Source organism: Ziziphus jujuba, chromosome 7 (genome assembly GCF_031755915.1).
Source record: "Ziziphus jujuba cultivar Dongzao chromosome 7, ASM3175591v1".
Taxonomy (NCBI): Eukaryota; Viridiplantae; Streptophyta; class Magnoliopsida; order Rosales; family Rhamnaceae; genus Ziziphus; species Ziziphus jujuba.
The window spans coordinates 10,153,003-10,166,814 of record NC_083385.1 but is presented as its reverse complement, the minus strand read 5'-3'; the positions used below and the strand labels follow the sequence as shown (position 1 = coordinate 10,166,814).

General features: G+C 31.4%; 1 protein-coding gene across 1 annotated transcript; it reads left to right on the top strand.

The window, feature by feature from the left end:
* Nucleotides 1-563: 563 nt before the first annotated feature.
* On the top strand, nucleotides 564-5,156 carry LOC107424672 (uncharacterized). Its single transcript, XM_016034521.4, has 11 exons — nucleotides 564-2,494; nucleotides 2,697-2,807; nucleotides 2,913-2,945; nucleotides 3,231-3,408; nucleotides 3,494-3,675; nucleotides 3,801-3,937; nucleotides 4,021-4,116; nucleotides 4,261-4,330; nucleotides 4,412-4,486; nucleotides 4,559-4,604; nucleotides 4,695-5,156. Exons 1-11 carry the CDS (start codon nucleotides 1,121-1,123, stop codon nucleotides 4,754-4,756), a joined length of 2,364 nt encoding a protein of 787 aa, XP_015890007.3. The 5' UTR covers nucleotides 564-1,120; the 3' UTR covers nucleotides 4,757-5,156.
* Nucleotides 5,157-13,812: the final 8,656 nt, after the last annotated feature.

Genomic DNA, 13,812 nt, shown 5'->3' with positions numbered 1-13,812 from the left:
GAAGATTCATAGTGGAGGCAGGTGCCAAAGCAAGACATCCTAAGTTAGTATACGCATACAAAAATGAATTAAAAATAAAGATTAATTTGAATTCGTTAAATTCTCTGCAAATTAAGACATAAAGATTAATTAATGGTGATTTTTATTACAGGGAGATGTCTACAACCACAAGAGTTTAGGGCAAGCACTAAAGAAAGTTGATGTGTGTGAATAAATTGGGCCCCACATTTGCAGTTCGTATCCTTTGTGGGGCTAGTTATTACGTCAAATTGGCATATTTTCAACTTGGATGAAATAATAGACAGCATATTTTTGCATTCAAGACATATTCCATTTGAAAACATTGTAATATAAAAATCTACTTAATTTATTTCTTTAGGAGATGGTTTAATTGTTTTCTATTATTATCATTTCTTAGAAATTATAAAAAAGAGAAAGAGAAGTTAGAAAGCTAGATTTTAAAACAAAATAATAATAATAAAAAATAAAAATAAAAAGACATTAATGTAAGTGCTAGAGAGGCACCTTGAGGCGCGCACTTTATTATTTGTACAGGTTTACCAAGCGAGGGAAAGAAAGAGTGACAGAGAACAAAGACAAAAAGCGTCCTCGATGGCCAACATAGAAATAACAGGAAAACTTAGAGCTTGTAAATTAGCTGGCGAATTCGAACACTACTTCCCAAAACCAAAGGAAGCATCGTCATCTTCATTGTCACTTCCGACGCATCTTCTTCGTAATCATCGATTCTCAAATTTAAGAATCTGCCTCTTCGTCGATGGTCCTCCAATACCTTTCTCCTTGTTATTCCCCCATTCTTTTCTATTTTCCATTTTTGTTATTAATTATCAGTCTCCCCACTTCTTGCGATTCGCATATTTCCTCTTACTAAGTCTTAGATTCTTTGTCCTTGTGAATCTTCCTTATACATCCTCCTCCACTTCCAAAAATGGCTGCTTCATTTTTCTTGATTCTATAAGCCGTTTTCATGTTCTATTCTATCTCAAAATTCTGTTGTATATGCAGTTTTCGAAGTAGGTTTCTATAAATTCTGGCTGCTAAGTGAAATATAGTGAAGCTGTTTTTCTTTTTCTTTTTCTTTTTCTTTTTCTTGTGAATAATGGAGAGGTCACCACGGCATGGAAGAACCTCTAATCCTTATTCTTCGACGTTGTCGAAGAACAGACGAAGTGGTTACGAACCGTCTGATACAGAGACGGATTTCCAAGAAAGTCCATGGCATGATCATGGTCGAAAGAACGAAGATACTTTGGTTTCCGAAGGGCCAAGATTAATGGAGTTTGATTTGCAGAGAAAAACCGACTCTTTGAACCGTAGCCGGAGGCATTCGTCCAGGTTTGAACTCGATATCTCTTCTTCTAGAAAGAACGATATAGAAAGCCCTGCTCGTAGGAGGTACAACAGCAAGTCACCGTATAAGCCTAGTAGAGATGATAATGATGAAGTTCATTCCCCTTTACCTCTTACACCTCCATCTGAATTTATTGGAAATGTTAGTCCTTTGTCAAAATCTGTTGGAACGAGATTTCGTTCACCTCATAAACCTGGTAGAGAAGGAAATGATTTGGATGAGGATGAGATTGTAATTCCAACTAGAAAGCAGAACCAGAGACCGCCTGCTATGGATGATAACGAAGAACAGCTACAGCTTGTTGAGGTCGCTAGATGGACCAAGAAACCAAACTATAGTCGGAGATCAGTGACTGCCCCAAGACAAAGGCTAAGAAATTATCAGGAAATTCAGCATAAAGTGGAGGCAAAACCAGCACCATTGTCGAAAGCCGTGATTCAGAAACAAGTAGAACCTGCTCCATATGCAAAAAAACCTTCCATCGGCGAAATTAACGAAATGGTTGCGAATGCAAAGCTTTCTAGAATTCCTGCTTGTAACTCTCCGATTTTCGAAAGTACAGATTCCTTTGCAACAGGTGACATCTTCTTTTCTCGTGAAGGTTCAGTTGTGGCATTGCCAAAGAATGTTTTAGCGAAGAATGGTGGTCTTGAAAGTCTTTATGTTCCAAAACCCAACATAATTTCTGAAAGAGATTCTGCATCTCATTTGAGAAGTCGAGAAGCGAGCAATTTCGAACAGAATGCTCGAGTGACTTCATCCAGTATTGGTTTATCGCAAACGACTACGACCTCCAGCTCTGCTATAAGTAGGCAGAGCAGTGGTGGACTTAGCTTTGGTAGTGGTAGGATGAGTAATGGAAGTGCAAGGACAACTGAGAGCATGAGAAAATTCACAGATAATAGAATAAAAAGTCAATCAGATGCATGGTTTGCTTGTATGTGGAAAGGACCTTGTAGCAGATCAAAATCACCTAAACGTCAAGCATTTGATGAGGCTGCTTATATTCAGAAGGCCTATGTTGTTGAACATCTCAATCAGTTCTGGGCTGATAAGCATCAACCTGGTTCCTTGAATGGATTCACTTGCCATAAGCAAGAAGCTCAACTTCTCAGGCAACTGGTAAGTAATTTTGAGATGAAAAATTTTTGTGCTTCCCTTTTTTCTTTCCCTTGTTGTTCTATGAATTCGGATCATTTGCATGGCCAAGTGACTAATTATTTCTAACATTTTTATGTTGTGTTTGTTGACATGTTTTATCAGTAGGACTCGTTTATAATCATTACCTTTGTTGATTCCTAAGCATCTTCTTTTGTGATTTTAGGTATCCGAAGACACCTGTCCCCACATTTTGCTCAAAGGACCTACTGGTTCCGGGAAAAGATCCCTGGCAATGGCACTTCTACGAGAAATATATGGTGATGCATGTCGGAATGTATGTTCTTGCTATCAGATTTGCAAACATTGAGGATTTCACAATTATCTTTCTTGGACCTTACCTTGAATACCTAAGACAAATTTTTATTGTCTTGCTTTGCAGATATCTTATGACTTGAGATATTTTCAGGTTCAGGTATGGATTGAATACCGTAAGCCTGTAACACATATAAATTTTTCCTGTATTTTAGTTTGCTAATCCTTGAATCTCAAAATTATGGTTAGGAAAGATAAAGCCTTTTTTTTTTTTTCCTGGACAAATGACTTTGGATTTGTAAGGCCACAATTGTCTGAATACTGATCTGAAATGGAGATTATTCCAAAGTGACCTATACAATATGTTGGTTTAACAAGGAAGAAGCATTAATAGAAAGTCACTTCCCCTACTCAATGTTGGATCTGCTTATTGTTATTTTGATAGGAACAAAGACCAACAGAAGTGGTTGTTCCAATAGCATCCAGTGCTTATCATTTGGAGCTCAATGTACACTTGGAGCAAAATGCTATTTATGCATTATTGGGTTTGGTCAGAGAAATAAGCAAGGACTATGAAATTACTCCTGAGATTAGCGATGCTAATTTCAAGGCCAATTACAAAGGTCCAATTCTTTGAAAAACATGTTCCATTTGAATAGTTTGCCTCATTCACTCAAAGCTAACATGTTTCCATCTTCTTGATTACAGTAATAGTCCTGTATGGCGTGGACAAAGCAGCAGAGAACATTCAACATTTGATAAAATGGATTCTGGACTGTTACACAGATGCTTGTAAACTGGTACTCTGCTGCGAAGATGATTCAAACATAATTGAATCAGTAAAAAACCGTTGCAAAGTCATTAAAATTGATGCTCCTGTGACTCATGAAGTAAGTATCATTGGTTCTAGAGTCTATATTCTTTCACTGCATACAATTTTAAAACTTCTTTCATTCTGTCCGATATATTAATATAGCATTGTATGACCAGCTTATCTTTCTCTTTGCTTTCCCAGATCATGGAAGTTCTTACTCAGATAGCAAGAAAAGAAGACTTTGATCTCCCCATGAGCTTTGCTGCTAAGATTGCTACTAAATCGAAACAGAACCTGAGAAAAGCAATCATGGCTCTTGAAACATGCAAAGCACACAAGTTAGGACTTGGACAAAATGAAGTATTAAAAGTTTCAATTGGCTTTTATATTCAACTTACAAAGGGATGCTTTTTCCATGCAGCTATCCTTTCATGGATGACCAACCAATTCAACTTGGATGGGAAGAGGTTCTAGCCGAAGTTGCTGCAGAAATCCTATCCGATCCATCACCCAAGAGGTACTACGGTTCTTTGTGACATATATGCCCAATTATTCCTGTTAGAATGGAAGTTATCATCAGGATATAAGGCAATATTATCAAGGCTGTCATATGATGAAAAAAATAATGAATTTTGCTTTTTCAAATCAATGATTTTCTTAGGTTGCTTTTAATCCGGGGAAGGTTTCAAAAGCTTCTATCTGATTTTGTTCACCCCAAACTGATCCTACAGGTATTGCATTTGTTTATAAGTATTTACCAAATAATTTGCCAAAACACTGCTTTCTGATGGAGCTGCAATTCTATTCTGCAGAAGCTGGTGGAACTGTTTCTAAGGGGAATTGATTGTAGTATAAAAAGAGAACTTTACTATTGGCATGCATATTATGTGAGTTTTCTCCCTTGTTACTTATTATTGTGTAGTTGAGAAGGTAGAAGTAACAAAAGTTTGTTCTAGCAGGATAAAAGACTACCAGCGGGAACAAGCGCTTTACTGAAACTAGAAGGTAACACATATATCAACCCCACACCCAATATAACATCCAAAAGTCAGCATCAATATTGCTAATTAATTACTGCTTCTTTTTTTATTGCAGAATTCATGGTCAAGTTCATGAGCATATACAGGAAACGTTGCAATCATCGTCATTATATGTAGTTCGATTATATGGGTCGGCCTGCATATATATATATATATATCAACGTATTTTTGTTAAGATCATGATGTAGCTTAAGTTGCTGCTTGATCCGATCGACTTCATAATTAGAGATATACAATTAGAGCTTCCTGGGTTTACAACGGTATTGATTGAACGTACAAACTTTCTCAGAAGATAAATGCAAGACCTCTAGATTCTCATAGAGCTGATCATGTTTGTTAAAATTTATGAATGGGGTTCTTTCTTATCCTTCTTTCTTATCTCAAAGGAAATTATGTGAGTAGTTTTGCTCGATATGGAGAATTAAGTCTCAGATTTGTGTAGTATTTTTTTTTTTTTTTTTTTTTCCCTATGGGAATATAAACAGGCTTTAAACATGGAATAACATTCAAATTATTCGATGCTCTATTTATTTATGCCAAGACAAGAGAAAAATAAAGAAAAGAGATAAGAGATGAAATAAAGTTATGAAAGAACTATCAGAAAATTTTTCAACCACTAGTTTTTCCTTCTCAAAATGGCAAGAAATATTAAGAATTCAATGCAATGTTATAGCTGCAAAAGAATATGGGCATATAGCTAACAAATATACCCAAAAAAAAAAAAAAAAATCTTCAGCTATTGTAAAACGCATGATCACTTGAAAATCATCAAACATCATAAAAGTTTGAAATGGTCTCTTATGTAATTTGAGAAATAGAAAATTAATCGTACTTATCGTGTTTTTTTTTTTTTTTTCTTTCCTATAATAAAATGAAAAAAATTCAAATAATGAAATCTACCTATCTTTAGTTTAAAATGTAAAAAATGTTCTGATTTTGAAGATGTTATACATAAATCCATTTTCCAAGTCAGGCTCATTTATGTAGTTAGTAGGACCAGTCCAATATGCCCAACGAATCACGCTCGCTGACCGGCTTGAAACCCGAACCTATTGGACCCGGATACAGACTTTAAAGCCCAAAGCCTTAATTGATGGGATTCATGGGAATCCAACCTGAAAAACCAACATTCACACTCCCATAATTTTAAAAGTTTGAATTTTCCATTTTAGGTGGCTGAATTTTTTCCCCCCCTTATTTACGTGCCACGTGGATCTCTCTTTGAGAAACACATTTTTTTTTTTTTAATGAAATTTGGGAAACACATTATAATCACAGGCTATATTACAACTTCTTTTTTTTTTTCATTTTTTGTGTAATAACCACAGGCTATATTATAAATTCACATAATAAGCTAATATATTATATGATTATGTATACATTATGTTTTGTCATTATGTTTTGTCCAAAAATATATTACAATATGAACAAAATAGACCCCATTTGTTGGTAGGTACCTCCAATGTGGACCGACATGGTAAAAGGCCTAATTTTCAGTGTTCTTGCAAATGAGAAATCCTACAATACTCTGCGATCATCAACTCCACCTCTGTTGAGATCTATTGGATGGGATCAACATAAATTAGTATTCCGGAGGTATCAGAAATTTGCTCCTCTTACACCATGGAAGCCGACAATGATGGTTGGGAAGATCATGCGTTAAATACCGTGAATTGGAATAACATCATCTTCAAAAAGTCAATTACATCTTAATAAAATGTACGATACAATTTAATATATCCATGAAAATAATAACAACAATTTTAGCAAAAAGAAAATAATAACAAAAATAACGATGGCATTTTCAACCATTTTGTTTATTGTTAGATTTTTAATTATATTGAAAAAAAATAATTATTTAAAAAATTTATAATAGAACTATTTAAATACTATATCAAGTTTGATGTAGTAAAAAAACAAAAAAAAAAATACTAACATTGGTAATACTTTATTTTTATGCTTTTAAAAGCTGTGTAAGGCATTGTGAAATTTCTTTAAAATTATTTTTTTTAAATCATTTTTTTCAGAAAAATAATAAAATATATGTAATCAAATAATAATTATAAATAGTCTTTTATAAAATTATCATTTGAAAACAATTTTAAAATTTATTGTATATTTATATTATCTGGATTTAAATAATATCAATTCTTATATCATATAGGCAATAATGTATATTAACCCTTGGCGATGATATTAATAAATCTTAAATTTTATGGATGGCATATGTAACACCAATAATAATTTAATTATATTCACCCAAAAAAATTTTATTTAATTCTGATTAATAAAAAAATTGGGTCGACAAAATTTGCAATTATTTTTTTTAGATCTTTAATCAAAGGGTGTCTTTATACTTAATTGGATATTAACCTAATTACGTTAGAGCGTTAATAAATCGCTCATTTCTTAATAAATGCTACTTCAATCTAAATTCTAATCTAAGTAATATCCTTAAAATGCAAACTACTCTAGGAGTGTCTTTGTCCTTGCACATCCCCTGACGTTGTGGCAGAATAATAACGAGGCAAAGCTCTTGTTGAAAAAGGTACTCCTCACCACACCTACTAACCTCAATCATGTCAAAGTTAAAGTAGCAAAGATCAAACTGGAGCAAGAACACGCCATGATGTAACCAATGAGTTCTACATCTACCGCATATGGTGTGTATTAGATTGGATATTGCTAATACAATTGGTACCATGAGCATATTTCTTTCAAATTTTGGAAAGGAATACTAGGAAGTGGTCAAGTGGATTCTCAGATATCTTAAGGATACATCGAAAGTATACTTGTGTCACGGGATAGGTGATTAGTTCTAGAAAGCTATACAAATGCAGATATGCTTGGAGATCTTGATAGTAGAAAATCTACTTCAGATTATCTTTACACTTTTGCTAAAGGAGCTGTGTCAAGGTAGTCAATACTGCAAAAGTGTGTAGCTTTATTTACTTAGAAGCAAAGTATATTTCCATAATGGAAATACATAAGAAACTGTTATGGTTAACGTGTTTACTCCATGAACTGGGCATCAAGCAAAAGGACTATAAGATATATTATGATAGTCAAAGTGCTATGAATTTGAGCAAGAACTCAATATATCATTCCTAAAAAAAGTACATGATATTCACTGTCATTGGATATGTCGATGTGATAGAGCATAAATTGCTCAGATTGGTAAAGATTCACACGAAGGAGAATCCAACAGATATTTTTATAAAGGTTATTACACAAGCCAGTTAAAGCTGTGCAGAAATATAGCTAACATAGATGGTAAGTGACTATCAGGTTTTTTGAAATGCGATTGGAAAAGGAGAATTGTGATGTCCAACCTTCTCCTAAAGCCTAGCCATTAGGCTTTTTAGTTGTTTCCTAAGTTTACTTAATGGTTAAGTTTACTTGGTGAGTACATTGTTGTGTAAAAAAATAACCTTAGAACGTTATAAATAGATACCTCGTTTTCAGTCTTGTATCACATCACACAAATCAAAGACAACATAGTTTTTTAAAAACTCCAAATAGAGTTTTTCAGAGAAATTTTTTTATATATTAATTTTTAAGAGAGAAATAATACATCCTTGGTTCTCAATATTTTGTGTTTTGTCTTTTTTTATTTTCTATGTTGGTTTTCTGTGTTTTTCGTTATTAGAAAATCACAACACTTTGCCTCTGCTGGATTTCTTCAGTAAGAATCGGAAAAATTAAATTATTAAAAAGAACTTTAAAAAAAAAGAAAAAAGAAAAAAGCAAACAACAAAAAAAAAAGAAAAAAAGAAAACAACATTAAAAAACCGAAATCGTTATGTACCTGTACATGCCTCAAACATTTCTTCACGTTCTCAATCATCTCATGGCTTTTTTCATCCTTGAAAGTGGGACCTCTAGTACCATCCTTAGCTTGATCTTCTTCTTTGTGTCCCTCATACTTCTTCTACAAAAATAGTATATTAAATTATTAAAAAAGACTTATGAAAAAAAAAACATTGTGATAGAAAAATTGAAACCGTTATACGGACATGTTCCCTCTTCAAACACTTATTCAACTTCTCAATTATCTCTCCACTTTTTTCATCCTTGAGGTAGGACCTCTAGTACCATCTTAGATTCTTCGTTGCCACCTTTGGATTTCACCTGCAAAAACCAGAAATTAAATTATTAAGAAGAACTCTGAAAAAAAAAAACAACATTGCGATTGGAAAATTGAAACCGTTATATGTAAATGTTCCCTCTTCAAACACTCTTTGAACTTCTCAATCATCCCCCTGCTTTTTTCATCCTTGAAAGTAGGACCTCCATCACCGTCCTTAGCTTCTTCTTCTTTGCCTCCTTCAGACTTCTTCTGCAAGAACCACCAATTAAATTATCAAAAAAAACTTGGGAAAAAAGTGAAAATGACATTGCAATTGAAAAATCGAAACCATTATACGTACTTGTTCCCTCTTCAAACACTCCTTTAATTTCTCAATCATCTCCCATCTTTTTTAGTCCTTGAAAGTAAGACCTCTACTACCATCCTTAACTTCTTCTTCTTCTTCTTCTTTGCAAAATCAGAAATTAAATTATTAAAAAGAACTTTGAAAAAAAAAAAAAAAAAACAACATTGCGATTGAAAAACGGAAATCGGTATGTACCTGTTCCCTCTCCCAATTCACTCATTCATCTTCTCAATCACCTCCCGGCTTTTTTTATCCTTGAAAGAAGGACCTTGAGCAACATCCTTAGCTTCTTCTTCTTTGACACTTTTGGATCTCTTCTATAAAAACCAGAAATTAAAAGTATTACAAAAAAACTTTGAAAAAAAAAAAGAAAGAAAGAAAAGAAAGAAGAAGATGAAAAGAAACATTTTGATTAAATCATCTCTTGGCTTTTTTCTAATCCGGCAGCAAAAACAAATAAATTAACCTCTATTCAAGAAACGAATAAAAAAAAAAAAAAAAAAAAATACATGTACCTTTTCTTCAACCTCCAAAATCAATCTGGAGAAAGGATCTTCAAAAATAACATTTGGTTGACCCTTTTCCATAGCTCTCTTGCAGGAAGCTCTCAACAAACGCTCTCTCAGGATCCTCTGCTCGGTTCTAGAAACTGTAGCACACACCTCTCACACACTAGCAAAATGTTATATAAAGCATGCCCTCGTTGCCTTGCCCCCTCCTAACTAATTCCTCGGCCTGACAACATATCGTGTTGAATCATATTCATGTCATATTGTGTCGTGTTCGTGTAGAATTTATTTAACCCAAACACGATCCATCAAGTTTTTGTGTGAAAATAGATAAATTCGAACCCATTCAATAAATTATCGTGTAACCCGTTACCCAATCCGTTAACCATTAAGTATAAATTTAAATTTAAAAATTTAAATTTGACTTAACTTTTAAATAATAAAATAATATTTTTTTAAAAAAAAACTTACAAAGATTCTTGTTTTTTTTATATTTTTTAAAAATTAAACTAAAAAGGAACAAATTAATACATGTTTAACTATAAATTAAGTAATTTTAATATTATAAAACTTATATAATTACAAAAATATCCTCTTTAATGATCTAATAGGTTTATAGTATATTGTCATGTTTCATCCATTACAACCCATTAATTTATTGAGTCTTATTAGCTAACACTAATACGGATCTAATACGAAATCGTCAACCCAAATCTGTTAATTATCATATAAATTCGTGTTGTATTATCGTATCATATGAGATTTTGTTAAATCTCTTAATTTCAGAAAACATTTTTTTTTTTTTTTTGTGATTTTGGCTCGTGTTGCTCTTGATAAAAAATAACAAATTCAATGATTACAAAACCAAATTCGTTTCCTTGACGTGGCCTGTAGTATATCCAGAGGCGGGTTTTTGTATATTGATAGCTTTTTTGATCAACGATCTATATCCTGAGGTGGAATCTTTTTTTGAACAACGATCTAGCCTTTGATCATCAACGATCAATAAGCTAGCCTTCATTTTGAAGAAAAATTTACTCAGTCAATCCCCCTCGCCCCCCTCTTCAATTTCTTTTTTTTTTTTTTTTTTGGGTGAATTAGTAAAAATATATTCCATGCTTATGTGGTTCACATACTGGGGACAAAATAGGTCTTTGCTTCACATTCTACTACCTCACTATGATATTTTACAATAAATATAAACATAAAATAAAATTTTGAAAAACCTTTTTATATGATTACATATATTTTATTTTTTTATTATTGTTTTTTGCAATAATATGCAATGATTTAAATAAAAGTTTTTAAAAAAATTTGTTTTTCCCAAAAAAAAAAAAAGGCTCAAATAAATATGGTGATTTATAAAGTAAATTATAACTTATTATATAGTGCTTTTTTTCTTTCTTTATTTTAAATTTTAATTTTATACCTATCGCAAAAAATAAAAATAAAAGTAACTTCTTTTTTTGGTTAGGAAATAAATAACTATATTTAAATATCATTTAACTAAAAAGAAAAATATTGTGACTATCGTTCAATATTATATTTAAATTGAGTTTCTTTGAAAAGTTTTCAGCTACCTTTCCATTCTTTTGGATATAACTTCTTGTAAGATACAAATAACTTTATTTAATATTCATAAGTACTAAACACAATATAATAAGAAAGATTAATGTTAGCTATCAAAAATAAAATAATTTCATGTAATTGTATCCACAAAAAAATACTTATGAAAAATTAAACGTGATTAAAAAAAAAAAAAAGGGAAAAAGAAGAAATAGCAATATAATCAATAAACCATTACTTCTGATGCAAATAAGACTCTATAATAAAAAGAAAAATGAAAGATTGCTCATTTTTATTCATAAAATTATATGATAAATACCTAGCTTTAAATTTTGTGAACATATGAAAAAAAATTCTAATAATAGTTATGCATATAACAATAGAAATATGTAATAGGATCCAAAAGAAATATAATTAATTTAAAGTTTTAAACAATATATTATTGGAAAATAAAACTAATAATAATAGTTAAAAAATATATCTTTAAAATTTATGTAGAGAATAATTAGATTTTCTACAAAATTAGATTTTCTACAACGTGACAATCTTTAAAGATGGAAAATGTTAAAATAAATAAAAACATGTTCTATTTTTCTTTGTTTATACGTGATTTATATTATAGGGTGGATTTAAGAGTTTTGAGAATAATAATTTCCTTTAACTAAGGTGAAAAGTATTTTGAATGAGAGAATATAATTGTCAATAAATGCTAAGATTTATTTGGCTTTTTCCAAAAAAAAAAAAAATTAATGCTATAACATTTGTTTACCTTATTGACCCTCATCAAGGACTTGGAAACTCTTTTAGAGTGGGGGCGAAACAATAAAATTGGAAAAATTACATATAAAAGAACACAAGTACAAGAGCAATTTTGAAACAATTACCCCCTTGCCTTCATGGTAAATCCGCCCATACATGCATCATTTGATTTGGTTTGCCTTCATGGATCGTCAAAATTCATTTTTGGTTGTCTTTTCTCCATAGCTTTCTCAAGGATGCTCTCAACAAATGATCTCTCGGGATCCTTTGCTCGGTTCTAGAAAATGTGGCACACTCCAGCATCGTCTTATATAGCATGTTTTCGCTGCCTCATCCCTGATAATTAACCAAACAAATTTCACAAAATTAATTTTGTTTTTATCGTGTTGCTTTTGATGAAAAATAACTAGTTCCACGTTCTTCCAAATGATTACAAAACACAAGCAACTTCGTTTAGTAGGAAAAAGGGGTATTTTTGTGGCGACCACAGTATATTAGGAGGTGGGTTTTTATATTGATAGCTTTTTTGATCAACAATCTATATGTTATATCTTGAGGTGTGTTCTTTATATCGATAGCTCTTTTGATCAATGACCGATATATGCTGAGGTGGGGTTTTTTATATTGATGCACCATCTTGTAACGTTTTTAAACGTTTCTTTATTGAATGATTTGGGTTAGTGGGGTTAGTGGGGAGTTAATGGGCTTTAAGTGGTTTTTACGTTTTGGAAAAAGTGAAAAAGAAAAAGAAAACAAAGGGGTTTCATTTTTAATTAATTTTTGGAAAAACCTCTCACTCTCCCTCACGTTTTCTGAGAAAAAATAAGAAAAAGGTGTTTTTCTTGAATATTGTTTTTTCTTGGTATATTTTACATAGGAAGAGTGGAAAAGTTCTAGTACACTAAAAGGTTCGAAAAGAAAGCTTCGGAGGTGTTAAATCCGAGAGTTTTTCGATTCCATTGTATCCTGGGAGACAACTGTCCGGAATACATCTGCACCGGTGGGACGGAAATTATCTTAAGAACACTGTGGTACCACACTGGCCTCGGATCAATTTATTCTTCATACATAGATAAAAGTTAAAGGACTTTCAGGTTGTATTTGTATTTATTTTGTTAATTTTTCATATTTTATTTGTGTTTTATTCCACACATATATTCATATATTATGCATATTCTAATATTTTTATACTACACATCTAACATGAGCTAGCAATGAGCGTGATCAACGATCAAGCATGAGCCCAATTACATTTATACACTCTCCATGATTACAAAAGCATCGATTTTGAAGGATTAAACCACCTTGCCACCCTCTTCAATTTTTATTTTTTTTTTATGATTTATACTTATCTACTATTTCCATATATAAATATATATATATATATATGTACACTTTTGTTTTAGTCCTATAAATAACTTTATTAATTGTTGTATACAAATTTTTAACAGCTAAACATATAAGTTGATTATTACGTATTTCCATAAGTCTTTATACTAGCTTTTAACATTCATATTGGTAAAAATTCATGAACTTTGTAGAATATTTATTTTATTAAATTTCATTATTTAAGTTAAAATTTTTAGTTTTAATTAGAAACATAGACGATAAATTCAAATTTATTTTGTTGAAATTATTATTATTATTATTATGTTAAAGTTTACGATAGTATAATATTGAATAAGTAACTCATTATATTATTTAAGTTTTTTGTTTAGATATTTTTGTAAATCCTTTTTTCCAATTATAAGCTATGTTTATGTTAAGTAGCCAGCAAGTAGGAAATTTAATGCTAATTCCTTGCGGAGCACGTTTGTTTTTGTATGAACCTTTAGTAAATTGTTTGAAGTCAATGTCGTTTAATATGTTTAAATAAATACGTTTTTTAATAATTTGTTTAAAA